This window comes from Zosterops lateralis (genome assembly GCF_965231275.1).
Source record: "Zosterops lateralis genome assembly, chromosome: 36".
Lineage (NCBI taxonomy): Eukaryota > Metazoa > Chordata > Aves > Passeriformes > Zosteropidae > Zosterops > Zosterops lateralis.
This window is the reverse complement of record NC_139796.1, coordinates 1,359,011-1,372,485: the sequence shown is the minus strand read 5'-3', so window position 1 is coordinate 1,372,485 and position 13,475 is coordinate 1,359,011. Positions and strand designations below refer to the sequence as shown.

The following is a 13,475-nucleotide window of genomic DNA, read 5'->3' as shown; positions in this document are numbered from 1 at the left end:
TCCAAGGAATTTCCATGAATTTCCGGGAATTTCCAGGAATTTTTAGGAATTTCCAGAAAAATTGCAACTTTTCCCCGAGGGAGAATCACATTCTCTAATTAACCCCTAATTAGTACCTAATTAACCCCCTCAGAGACTCCCCCATCCCCTCCCACCTCATAAAGCCCCGCACGGAGGTTTTTTTATCGAAATTCACCAATTTTGAGCCGTTTTTAACCCGGTTCGCTCCTGCCCGACCGCGAGGCCATTAAACACCAGCGACTGTGGCTCGTTCTGTGCTCCGGGACTCGGGGAAGGGACAGAAAGGGAGGGTTGGTTGGTTGGTTGGTTGGTTGGTTGGTTGGTTTGTTTGTTTGTTTGTTTGTTTGTTTGTTTGTTTGTGGCTCCGGGAGGCGCCGCTACTCGAGGCCGAGGCTTCGCTAGGCCGCGCTAGGCCGCGGGTTGCTAAGCAACGCGTTGCGTTATGACGTCACTTCCTTCATCTTTCCCGCGTTTCCCCAGCAACGCGTCGCGCTGCTGACGTCACTTCCCCTTCTCCTCCCCGGAGCCGCCATGATGGCGGCGGTGTCGGTGTTCCCGTCCCAGGCCGAGCTGGGCGCGGCCCTGGCGCGCTCCGTGGCCGAGGCGGCGGCTCAGGCGGTGGCGAGCAGCGGCCGCTTCACTCTGGGGCTGTCCGGGGGCTCCCTGGTGGCGCTGCTGGCCCGGGAACTGCCGCCCGCCCTCCGCGCCGTGCCCGGGGCCGAGCCGTCCCGCTGGCTGCTGGCGCTGTGCGATGAGCGCCTGGTGCCGCTCGAGGATCCCGACAGCACCGAGGGCGCCTACAGGGTGAGGAGGGGGCGGCGGGAGGGTCCGGGGCTGATCCCGGTTCGGCCCAGTGCGGGACAGTGCGGCCCGGTTCATCCCAGTTCACCCCAGTGCGGCCCAGTGCCTCCCAGTGCCCCTCAATCCCCTCCCAGTTCCTCCTCAGTTCCTTCCGGCTCATCCCAGTCCCTCCCAGTGCCCCCAGTCCCCTCAATCCCCTCCCAGCCCCTCCTCATTCCCCTCAGCTCTTCCCAGTTCATTCCAGTGCCCCCCAATCCCTTCCCAGTGCCCTCCCAGGTCATCCCAGTTTCCCCCCTCACCTGCCGCCATTTCCCTCCCAGACCCTCCTCACTCCCCTCAGCTCCTCCCAGTTCATCCCAGTTCATCCCAGTGCCCCCCACTTCATCCCAGTCCGGCCCAGTTCATCCCAGTCCCCTCCAGTCCCTCCCAGTTCCAGTTGCTGTCCCAGTTGCCCGCCCCAGGCCCGCAGCTCCTCGGGGTCTGTGCAGTGCTCCCAGTTAACCCAGTACCCCTGTCCCAGTGCTCCCAGTTAACCCAGTGTCCCTGTCCCAGTGCTCCCAGTTAACCCAGTGTCCCTGTCCCAGTGCTCCCAGTTAACCCAGTGTCCCTGTCCCAGTGCTCCCAGTTAACCCAGTACCCCTGTCCCAGTGCTCCCAGTCAACCCAGTACCCCTGTCCCAGTGCTCCCAGTTAACCCAGTACCCCTGTCCCAGTGCTCCCAGTTAACCCAGTGTCCCTGTCCCAGTGCTCCCAGTTAACCCAGTATGACTCTCCCAGTGCTCCCAGTCAACCCAGTACCCCTGTCCCAGTGCTCCCAGTTAACCCAGTGTCCCTGTCCCAGTGCTCCCAGTTAACCCAGTGTCCCTGTCCCAGTGCTCCCAGTTAACCCAGTATGACTCTCCCAGTGCTCCCAGTTAACCCAGTACCCCTGTCCCAGTGCTCCCAGTCAACCCAGTACCCCTGTCCCAGTGCTCCCAGTTAACCCAGTGTCCCTGTCCCAGTGCTCCCAGTTAACCCAGTATGACTCTCCCAGTGCTCCCAGTTAACCCAGTACCCCTGTCCCAGTGCTCCCAGTCAACCCAGTATTGCTGTCCCAGTGCTCCCAGTCAACCCAGTACCCCTGTCCCAGTGCTCCCAGTTAACCCAGTACCCCTGTCCCAGTGCTCCCAGTTAACCCAGTATGACTCTCCCAGTGCTCCCAGTTAACCCAGTACCCCTGTCCCAGTGCTCCCAGTTAACCCAGTATGACTCTCCCAGTCCCAGTTGCTGTCCCAGTTGCCCCCCCCGGGCCCGCAGCTCCTCGGGGTCTCTCGGGGTCTGGCCCCGGCTGAAGCTGCCAAGGATTACGAGGAGAGGCTGAGACAGGTACTGGGGGAACTGGGAACACTGGGAACACTGGGAGGGACAGCTGGGAACACTGGGAGGGCAAACTGGGGATACTGGGGAGACTGGGAATGCTGGGAGGGACAACTGAGAAAGGATTGGGGCAATGGGGCAAACTGGGAGGGACTGGGGAGATTGGGCAGGACTGGGAGGGCAAACTGGGAGGGGATTGTGGGGACTGGGAGGGACTGGGAAAAGTGGGGGGCACTGGGAGGGAGTTGAGAGGGACCGTGCCAGGTACTGACTGGGTAAACTGGGGATACTGGGGGGACTGGGAGTACTGGGGGTACTGGGAACACTGAGGGTACTGGAAGTACTGGAGAGACTGGGAGGGACTGGGAGGGACAACTGGGAGCACTGGGAGGGCAAACTGGGTAAACTGGGAGAGACTGGGGAGGCTGGGAGTACTGGGGAAACTGGGAGCACTGGGAACACTGGGAGAGACAACTGGGAGCACTGGGAGAGCAAACTGGATAAACTGGGGAGACTGGGGGTACTGGGAGGGCAAACTGGGTAAACTGGGAGTACTGGGAGGGTAAACTGAGAAGGGATGGGGGAATGGGGCAAACTGGGAGGGACTGAGAGGGCAAACCGGGAGGGAACTGGGCAAACTGGGAGGGACTGGAAATGGGATAATGGGAACTGGGAGGGACTGGGAGCAACTGGGGGGGACTGGGAGGGGATTGTGGAGACTGGGAGCACTGGGAGGGACTGGGAAAAGTGGGGGGGCACTGGGAGGGACTGGGAGGAACTGGGATCAGTCACTGGGCTGAACTGGTTCATACTGGTCTGTACTGGTCTATACTGGTCCATACTGGTCCCTGCTGGTTTATATTGATGCATACTGGTCTGTACTGGTTTATATTGGTCTGTAGTGGTCCATACTGGTCTGTACTGGTCCATACTGGTCCATACTGGTTTATACTGATCTATATTGGTCTGTACTGGTCTGTACTGGTCCATACTGACCTGTACTGGCCCAAACTGGTCCGTACTGGTCCGTACTGGTTTCGCAGGCGTTCCCAGGCTCAGAGATCCCGCAGTTTGACCTGCTCTTACTGGGGGTGGGGCCGGACGGTCACACCTGCTCCCTGTTCCCGGGACACGCCCTGCTCCAGGTAACACTAATTTTGGGAATTTGGGCAGTTTTTCCCATTTTTCCCCTTTATTTCTCCCGTTTTTCTCAGTGTTTCCTCCATTTTTTCCAATGTTTTCTCCTTTTTCCCGTTATTTTTCCCATTATTTCACCATTTTTCCCCATTATTTCCCCTGTAATTCCCATTATTTCCCTGATTTCCAGGAGCAGAATTCGCTGATCTCCCCCATCCTGGACTCCCCAGCCTGGCGGGTTCCTCCTTTCACACATTTTTCCCATTAGTTTTCCCTGGATTTTTCCCATTTTTAAATTATTTTTCCTGTTATTTTTATGGGATTTTCCCCTGGTTTTTCCCCTGGATTTTCCCCATTTCTCCTTGGATTTTTTTTTCCTGGATTTTCCCCTGGATTTTCCCCATTTTTCCCTGAATTTTTCTCTGGATTTTCCCCTGGATTTTTTTGCTATTTTCCCCATTATTTCCCCCATTATTTTTTCTGTTATTTTTAATGGATTTTGCCCTGGATTTTCCCCATTTTCCCCATTATTTTTCCCTGTTTTTTCCCCTGTATTTTCCCCATTTTTCCCTGGATCTTCCCCATTATTTCCCCCTGTAATTCCCATTATTTCCCCATTTCCAGGAGCAGCATTCCCTGATCTTTCCTGTCCTGGACTCCCCAAACCCCCGGCCCAGAGGGTTCCTCCTTTCCCACATTTTCCCCTGAATTTTCTCTTGGATTTTCCCCATTTTTCCTGTTATTGTTCCTTGGATTTTTCCTGTTATTTTTGCCTGGATTTTCCCCATTTCTCCCTGGATTTTTCCCTGGATTTTTTTCCCCATTTTCCGTGTTATTTTTCCCATTTTTCATGGGTTTTTTCCCCTGGATTTTTTGCTATTTTTGCCTGGATTTTCCCCTGGATTTTCCCCTGGATTTTCCCCATTATTTCCCTGGATTTTCCCCATTATTTTCCCCATGTTTTTCCCCCTGTAATTCCCATTTTTCCCCATTATTTCCCCATTTCCAGGAGCAGAATTCCCTGATCTCCCCCATCCTGGACTCCCCCAAACCCCCGGCCCAGAGGGTTCCTCCTTTCCCTGGATTTTCCCATTAGTTTTCTCTGGATTTTTTTCTATTTTTCCCATTATTTTTCCTGTTATTTTTCTTGTTATTTTCGCCTGGATTTCCCCTGGATTTTCTCTGGATTTTTCCCTGGATTTCCCCCGTTTCTCTCTGGATTTTTCTCATTATTTTTTCCTGGATTTTCCCCTGGATTTTCCCCATTTCCCCCTTGATTTTTCCCTGGATTTTTCCTGAGTTTTTTTTTTTTCCCTGGATTTTTCCCATTATTTCGCTGGATTTTTCCCTGGATTTTCCCCCATTTTTTCCTGTTATTTTCCCCTGGATTTTCCCCATTTCTCCCTTTATTTTCCGCATTTTTCCCATTATTTTTCCCTGTATTTTCCCCCCTGTAATTCCCATTATTTTCCCATTATTTCCCCGTTTCCAGGAGCAGAATTCCCTGATTTCCCCCATCCTGGACTCCCCCAAGGCCCAGCCCAGCAGGTTCCTCCTTTCCCACATTTTCCCCTGAATTTTCTCTTGGATTTTCCCCATTTTTCCTGTTATTTTTCCTCGGATTTTTTCCTGTTATTTTTGCCTGGATTTTCCCCATTTTTCCTGTTATTTTTCCTCGGATTTTTTCCTGTTATTTTTGCCTGGATTTTCCCCATTTCTTCCTGGATTTTTGCCATTTTTTTCCTTTTTTTTTTCCTATTATTTTTCCCTGGATTTTCCCCATTTTCTTCTTGATTCTTCCCCGTTTTTCCCGTTATTTTCCCTATTTTTCCTGGTGTGTGTTTTTTTTTTTGTTGTTGTTGTTGTTGGTTTTTTTTTTGTTTTGTTTTGTTTTTTGTTTTGTTTTGGTTTTGGTTTTGGTTTTGGTTTTTTTGTTTTGTTTTGTTTGTGGTTTTTTTTTTTTTCCTCTTATTTTTTCCTGGATTTTTCCCTGGATTTTTTGCTGTATTTTCCCCATTTTTTCCCTGGATTTTTCCCATTATTTCTCCTGATTTTCTCCTGGATTTTCTCCATTTCTCCCTGGATTTTCCCCTGGATTTTCCCCATTATTTCCCTGGATTTTCCCATTATTTTCCCCATGTTTTTCCCCCTGTAATTCCCATTTTTCCCCATTATTTCCCCATTTCCAGGAGCAGAATTCCCTGATCTCCCCCATCCTGGACTCCCCAAAGCCCCTGACCCAGAGGGTTCCTCCTTTCCCTGGATTTTCCCATTAGTTTTCTCTGGATTTTCCCCTGGATTTTTTTCTATTTTTCCCATTATTTTTCCTGTTATTTTTCTTGTTATTTTCGCCTGGATTTCCCCTGGATTTTTTCTGGATTTTTCTCTGGATTTCCCCCGTTTTTCTCTAGATTTTTCTCATTATTTTTTCCTGGATTTTCTCCTGGATTTTTCCTGGATTTTCTCCTGGATTTTCCCCATTTTTCGTGGATTTTTCCTGGATTTTCCCCTGGATTTTCCCCATTTCCCCCTTGATTTTTCCCTGGATTTTTCCTGGGTTTTTTTTCCCTGGATTTTTCCTGGGTTTTTTTTCCTGGATTTTTCCCATTATTTCCCCTGGATTTTCCCCTGGATTTTCCCCTGGATTTCCCCCCATTTTTTCCTGTTATTTTCTCCTGGATTTTCCCCATTTTTCCCTTTATTTTCCCCATTTTCCTCATTATTTTCCCCTGGATTTTCCCCTGGATTTTCCCCATTTCCCCCTTGATTTTTCCCTGGATTTTTCCTGTTTTTATTTCTTTTCCCTGGATTTTTCCCATTATTTCCCTGGATTTTTCCCATTATTTTCCCTGGAATTTTTCCATTATTTCCCCTGGATTTTCCCCTGGATTTTCCCCATTTCTCCCTGGATTTTCCCTGTATTTTTCCCCCTATAATTCCCATTTTTTCCCATTATTTCCCGGTTTCCAGGAGCAGAATTCCCTGATCTCCCCCGTGCTGGACTCCCCCAAGGCCCAGCCCAGCAGGTTCCTCCTTTCCCACATTTTCCCCTGAATTTTCTCTTGGATTTTCCCCATTTTTCCTGTTATTTTTCCTCGGATTTTTTCCTGTTATTTTTGCCTGGATTTTCCCCATTTCTCCCTGGATTTTTCCCTGGATTTTTTTCCCCATTTTCCGTGTTATTTTTCCCATTTTTCATGGGTTTTTTCCCCTGGATTTTTTGCTATTTTTGCCTGGATTTTCCCCTGGATTTTCCCCATTATTTCCCTGTATTTTCCCCATTATTTTCCCCATGTTTTTCCCCCTGTAATTCCCATTTTTCCCCATTATTTCCCCATTTCCAGGAGCAGAATTCCCTGATTTCCCCCATCCTGGACTCCCCAAACCCCCGGCCCAGAGGGTTCCTCCTTTCCCTGGATTTTCCCATTAGTTTTCTCTGGATTTTTTTCTATTTTTCCCATTATTTTTCCTGTTATTTTTCTTGTTATTTTCGCCTGGATTTCCCCTGGATTTTTTCTGGATTTTTCCCTGGATTTCCCCCGTTTCTCTCTGGATTTTTCTCATTATTTTTTCCTGGATTTTCTCCTGGATTTTTCCTGGATTTTCTCCTGGATTTTCCCCATTTTTCGTGGATTTTTCCTGGATTTTCCCCTGGATTTTCCCCATTTCCCCCTTGATTTTTCCCTGGATTTTTCCTGTTTTTTTTTTCCCTGGATTTTTCCTGGTTTTTTTTTCCTGGATTTTTCCCATTATTTCCCCTGGATTTTCCCCTGGATTTCCCCCCATTTTTTCCTGTTATTTTCTCCTGGATTTTCCCCATTTTTCCCTTTATTTTCCCCATTTTCCTCATTATTTTTCCCTGGATTTTCCCCTGGATTTTCCCCATTTCCCCCTTGATTTTTCCCTGGATTTTTCCTGTTTTTATTTCTTTTCCCTGGATTTTTCCCATTATTTCCCTGGATTTTTCCCATTATTTTCCCTGGAATTTTTCCATTATTTTCCCTGGATTTTCCCCTGGATTTTCCCCCATTTTTCCTGTTATTTTCCCCTGGATTTTCCCCATTTCTCCCTGGATTTTCCCCTGTATTTTTCCCCCTATAATTCCCGTTTTTTCCCATTATTTCCCGGTTTCCAGGAGCAGCATTCCCTGATCTCCCCCGTGCTGGACTCCCCCAAGCCCCCAGCCCAGCGGGTGACGATGACTCTGCCCCTCATCAACTCCTCCAGATCCGTCCTGGTCGTGGCCACGGGGGACTCCAAGGCCCCTGTCATCGAGGTTTGGGGTTAATTCCTGATTTTGGGGTGAAATATTGGGATTTGTGGGTTAAAACTCTGTTTTTTGGGGTTAATTCCTGCGTTTTTTGGGTAAAATCCTGAGATTTTTGGGGTAAAATCCTGGGGTTTTGGGGTTAATTCCTGGGATTTTGGGGTCAATTCTCAGATTTTGGGGTTTTGGGGAATGATTTCCAGGGTGGAATCCTGGATTTTTAGAGTTAATTCCTGGAATTTTGGGGTGAAATCTTGGGGTTTTGGGGTCAATTCCCAAATTTTTGAGGTTAAATCCTGGATTTTTGGGGTGAAATCTCAGGTTTTTTTGGGTTCAACTCCTGGTGTTTTGGGGTTAATTCCCAGATTTTGGGGGGGAAATTTCAGGTCTTTAGGGCTAAATCCCAAATTTTTGGGGTTAAATCCTGAATTTGGGGTGAAATTTCAGGGTTTTGGGGTTAAATCCCAGATTTTGGAGTTAATTCCTGGATATTGGGATTTTTGGCAATGATTTTTGGGATGAAATCCCAGATTTTTGGGGTTAAATCCCAGGTTTTTGCAGTTAGATCCAGGGGTTTGGGGGATAAATTTTGGGATTTTGGGGATAATTTCCAGATTTTGGAGTCAAGTCTCGGGTTTTTGGGGTTAATTCCTGGGTTTTTTGGGTAAAATCCTGAGATTTTTGGGGTGAAATCCTGGGGTTTTGGGGTTAATTCCTGGGATTTTTGAGGTTAAATCCTGGATTTTGGGGTGAAATATTGGGGTTTGGGGGTTAAATTCTGGATTTTGGGGGTTTTGGCAATGATTTCCTGGGTAAAACAACAGGTTTTTGGGGTGAAATCTTGGGGTTTTGGGGTTAAAACTCTGGTTTTTGGGGTGAAATCCTGGAATTTTTGGGTGAAATCCCGTGGTTTTGGGGTTACTTCCCTGATTTTGGGGTTAAATCCTGGATTTTTGGGGTGAAATCTCAGGATTTTGGGTTTCAGTCCCAGATTTTGGGGTTAAATCTCCACAATTTGGGGTTAAATCTCAGGATTTTTAGTTTCAATCTCAGATTTTAGGGTTAAATCTGGGGTTTTTTGGGTTTCAGTCCCATATTTTGGGGTTAAATCTGGGGTTTTTGGAAATCAGTCCCAGATTTTGGGGTTCAGCCCTGGGATTTTGGGTTTCAATCCAGGATTTTGGGGTTAAATCTCAGATTTGGGGGTAAAGTCCCAGGATTTTGGGTTTAAATCCCGGGATTTGGGGTTAAATCTTGGGGTTTTGAGTTTCAATCTCAGATTTTTAGGGTTAAATCCTGGGATTTTGGGATTCAATCCTGGATTTTAGTGTTAAATCCTTGATTTTGGTGTTAAATCCCAGGTTTTTGGGTTTCAATCTGGGATTTTGGTGTTAAATCCTGCATTTTGGGGGTAAAACCTCCAATTTTTAGGGTTAAATCTCAGATTTTGGGGTTAATCCTGGATTTTTGGGATTCAATCCCAGATTTTGGTGTTAAATCTCAGGGGTTTGGGATTCAGCCTGGGATTTTGGGGTTAAATCCCCATTTCTGTGTCCTTTGGCAGCGGATTTTGGGGTTCAAAGCCGGGATTTTGGGTTTCAGTCCCAGATGTTTGGGTTAAATTTGGGGTTTTGGGGCTAAATCTCAGGATTTTTAGTTTCAATCTCAGATTTTAGGGTTAAATCCGGGGTTTCTGGGGTGAAATCCCAGGATTTTGGTGCTCTGGGAACACATTTGGGTTTCAATCTGGGATTTGGGTGTTAAATCCTGCGTTTTGCGGGTTAAATCCTTGATTTTTGGGGTTAAATCTCCGATTTTTAGGGTCAAATCATCAGATTTTGGGGTTAATTCTGGGATTTTGGGTTTCAATCTCAGATTTTGGGGTTAAATCCCCATTTCTGTGTCCTTTGGCAGTGGATTTTGGGGTTCAATCCCGGGATTTTGGGTTTCAGTCCCAGATTTTGGGGTTAAATCTCCAGAATTTGGGGTTAAATCTCAGGATTTTGAGTTTCAATCTCAGATTTTAGGGTTAAATCTGGGTTTTTTTGGGTTTCAATCCCAGGGTTTTGGTGCTCTGGGAACACATTTGGGTCTCAATCTCAGATTTTGGTGTTAAATCCTGCGGTTTTGGGGTTAAATCTCTGATTTTTAGGGTTAAATCATCAGATTTTGTGGTTAAATTCGGGATTTTTGGGTTTCAATGTCAGATTTTTGGGTTTCAATCCAGGATTTTGGGGTTAAATTCCCATTTTCTGTGTCCTTTGGCAGTGAATGTTGGGGTTCAATCCTGGGATTTGGGGATTCAATCCAGGATTTTGGGTGTTAAATCTCAGATTTGGGGGTAAACTCCCAGGATTTTGGGGTTCAACCCTGGGATTTTGAGTTTCAGTCCCAGATTTTGGGGTTAAATCGTGGGATTTTGGGTTTCAATCCAGGATTTTGGGTTTAAATCCCGGGATTTGGGGGTTAAATCTTGGGTTTTTGAGATTCAATCTCAGATTTTGGGTCTCAATCTCAGATTTTGGTGTTAAATCCTGGGTTTTTGGGGGTGAAATCTCCGATTTTTGGTGTTAAATCATCAGATTTTGGGTTTCAATCGGGGATTTTGGTGTTAAATCCCGGGATTTTTGGGTTTCAATCTCAGATTTTGGGTTTCAATCCAGGATTTTGGGGTTAAATCCCCATTTCTGTGTCCTTTGGCAGTGGATTTTGGGGTTAAATCCGGGGATTTTGTGGTTAAATTTGGGATTTTTGGGTTTCAATCTCAGATTTTGGGTTTCAATCGGGGATTTTGGTGTTAAATCCTGGGTTTTTGGGGGTGAAATCTCAGATTTTTGGTGTTAAATCATCAGATTTTGGGTTTCAATCCAGGATTTTGGGGTTAAATTCCCATTTCTGTGTCCTTTGGCAGCGGATTTTGGGGTTAAATCCGGGGATTTTGTGGTTAAATTTGGGATTTTTAGGTTTCAATCTCAGATTTTGGGTTTCAATCGGGGATTTCGTTGCTGACCCTGTGTTTGTGTCCCTGCAGCGGATCCTGGGCCGGCAGGAGGATGAGGATGGGGAGTGTCCCCTCCCGGCCGGGCGGCTCCGGCCGCGCTCCGGCCGCCTGCGCTGGATGCTGGACACGGCCGCGGCCCGGGGGCTGCCCCAGGGGCCCGGGGAGTGAGGAATTCCCGGGAAAATCCATCCCTGGGGGCTCCAGAGAGCCCTGGAAAAGTGTCCTGGGAGTGGAAAAATTCCTGGGAAAAATCCACCCCTGGGAGCTCCAGAGAGCCCTGGAAAAACCTCCTGGGAATGGAGGAATTCCCGGGAAAAATTCACCTCAAACAGTTGCAAATTCCACTGGAAAAGTGTCCTGGGAATTGAGGAATTCCCGGGAAAAACTGTCCTGAGGAGTTCCAAATTCCCCTGGAAAAATGTCCTGGGAATGGAAAAATTCCTGGGAAAAATCCACCTTGAACACCTTCAAATCCCCCCTGGGGAAATGTCCTGGGAATGGAGAAATTCCTGGGGAAAATTCACCTCAAAAAGCTGAAAATTTCACTGGAAAAACCTCCTGGGAATTGAGGAATTCCTGGGAAAGAACTGCTCCAAATTCCCCTGGAAAAATGTCCTGGGAATGGAAAAATTCCTGGGAAAAAATCACCTTAGAGAGATGGAAATTCCCCTGGAAAAATGTCTTGGGAGTGGAAAAATTCCTGGGGAAAATTCACCCCAAAGAGCTGCAAATTCACCTGGAAAAACCTCCTGGGAATGGAAAAATCCCATTAAAAATATTCCAGGAATTGAGAATTTCTGTGGAAAAACATTCCAGGAATTGAGAATTTCCAATGGGGAATTAATTGGGATTTTAGAGTTGGAAATTCTCCTGGAAAAACGTCCTGGGAATGGAAAAATTCCATGGAAAATATTCCAGGAATTGGGAATTTTTTATGGAGAATTATTTGGGATTTTAGAGCTGGAATTTCCAGGAAAAAAAACGTCCTGGGAGTGGAAAAAAATATCCCAGAAATTGAGAATTTTTATGGAAAAATATCCCAGGAATTGAGAATTTTTATGGAAAAAATATTCCAAGAATTGAGGATTTTTATGGGAAAAATATTCCAGGAATTGAGGATTTTAATGGAGAATTATTTGGGATTTTAGAGATGGAATTTCCAGGGAAAAAATTCCTGGGAGTGGAAAAAATATACCAGAAATTGAGAATTTTTATGGAAAAATATCCCAGAAATTGAGAATTTTTATGGGAAAATATTCCAGGAATTGAGAATTTTTATGGGAAAATATTCCAGGAATTGGGAATTTTTATGGGGAATTATTTGGGATTTTAGAGGTGAAATTCCAGTGAAAAAAACTCCAGGAATTGGGAATTCCCAAAGGATTTTTTTATTTTAAAATTTATTTTTTGAGGGGAATTTTTTGACTTTTCTTGGAGGTTTTTTTTCTTATTTATTTCTTTTTTTTTCTGGGATTTTGGACTTGATTTTGGGGGGAAATTTTGGAATTTTTTTGGGCACTTTTGGAGTTTTGTTTTGGGGAGTTTTTGGTGAAGGCTTTTTTGGAATTTTTGGATTTTTGGGGAATTTTTAAATGGATTTTTTAATAGATTTTGGTCTGGATTTTTTGGGGGGATTTTTGATTGAATCTTTAAATTATTATTATTATTATTTTGAATTTTAGACTCTTTTGGGGGAGATTTTTTATTGGATTTTGGGCGGTTTTTGACTCTTTTTTTTTTTTAAATTTTGGACTCTTTTTTTTGGGAATTTTCCACTGGATTTTTGGGAATTTTAATCTGGATTTTTTTGGGATCAGGAGGAGCTTTGGCTGAACTGAAAATCACCAGGAAATCCTTGAAATTCCTGGAAGAAAAAAAAAAAAAAATCATGAAAATATAAAAATAAAAAATTCTGGAATCACAAGAGGAAAAATTGGGACCAAAATGGGCCCAAAAATCCCCAAAATTGGGGCTGAAAATCCAACCCTGGATGGAACAACCCCAAAAAATTGAATTTTTGGGAATTTTTTGGGAATTTTTGGAATAAAAACGGTGCTTTGGCTGAGCTGGAAATTTGAGTCTGAATTTCTTGGATTTGGGGGATCAGGACTGGGATAAACTGGGAAAAAATGGGCTGAAAAAAGTGAATTTTGGGTCCATTTGGAGGCAAAAATGTGATTTTTTTCCTTCTTTATCCAGGGGAAAATCGGGAATTTTGGACTGGGATAAACTGGAATAAACTGGGATAAACTGGGAGGAAAAATGGGCTGAAAAAAAAGTGAATTTTGGGTCCATTTGGAGGCAAAAAATGTGAATTTTTTCCTTCTTTATCTGTGGAAGAAATTGGGAATTTGGGACTGGGATAAACTGGGAGGAAAATGGGCTGAAAAAAGTGAATTTTGGGTCCATTTGGAGGCAGAAATGTGATTTTTTTTTCCGTCTTTATCTGTGGGAAAATTGGGAATTTGGGACTGGGATAAACTGGGATAAACTGGGAGGAAAAATGGGCTGAAAAAAAGCAAATTTTGGGTCCATTTGGAGGCAAAAAATGTGAATTTTTTCCTTTTTTATCTGTGGGAAAATTGGGAATTTTGGACTGGGATAAACTGGGATAAACTGGGAGGGAGTGGGATAAACTGGGAGGGGCTGGAAAAGGAGAAAAAAGGCTGAAAAAAGCAGATTTTTTTTGCTCCCGGCCGGAAATTGCAGCGGCTCCGCCTTTCCCGGGGAATTTCTGCCCCAAAAAGGAGTTTTTTCATTCCAGAGCGGCCCAAAAATAAATTCCCTCAACCCACAAAAATCCTTCAGCCCAAAATATTCCAAATTATTCCCTTTTTTTCCCCCTTTTTTTCGGTTTTTCCCCTTTTTTCCCCCCTTTTTTCCCCCCCTTTTT

The 13,475-nt window shown here is 45.4% G+C and overlaps 1 protein-coding gene across 2 annotated transcripts; it reads left to right on the top strand.

Annotated features, from left to right (window-relative positions):
• The first annotated feature begins 331 nt into the window (after window positions 1-331).
• PGLS (6-phosphogluconolactonase) lies at window positions 332-10,944 on the top strand. Of its 2 annotated transcripts, XM_083881867.1 has the most exons (5): window positions 332-825; window positions 2,079-2,186; window positions 3,221-3,322; window positions 7,450-7,590; window positions 10,613-10,944. In XM_083881867.1, the coding sequence occupies exons 1-5, from the start codon at window positions 553-555 to the stop codon at window positions 10,748-10,750; spliced, it is 762 nt and encodes a 253-aa protein (XP_083737993.1). In that variant the 5' UTR covers window positions 332-552; the 3' UTR covers window positions 10,751-10,944. The 2 variants fall into 2 exon arrangements, with proteins under 2 accessions (XP_083737993.1, XP_083737994.1); XM_083881868.1 differs by lacking the exon at window positions 2,079-2,186 and having other exon boundaries at window positions 526-825.
• Window positions 10,945-13,475: the final 2,531 nt, after the last annotated feature.

Coding starts and splice junctions, on each gene's coding strand:
- PGLS (XM_083881867.1), top strand. CDS start 553: ATGATGGCGGCGGTGTCGGTGTTCCCGTCCCAGGCCGAGCTGGGCGCG. Junction 3,323..7,449: donor CGGGACACGCCCTGCTCCAG/GTAACACTAATT, acceptor CCCGGTTTCCAG/GAGCAGCATTCCCTGATCTC. Junction 7,591..10,612: donor CCAAGGCCCCTGTCATCGAG/GTTTGGGGTTAA, acceptor GTGTCCCTGCAG/CGGATCCTGGGCCGGCAGGA.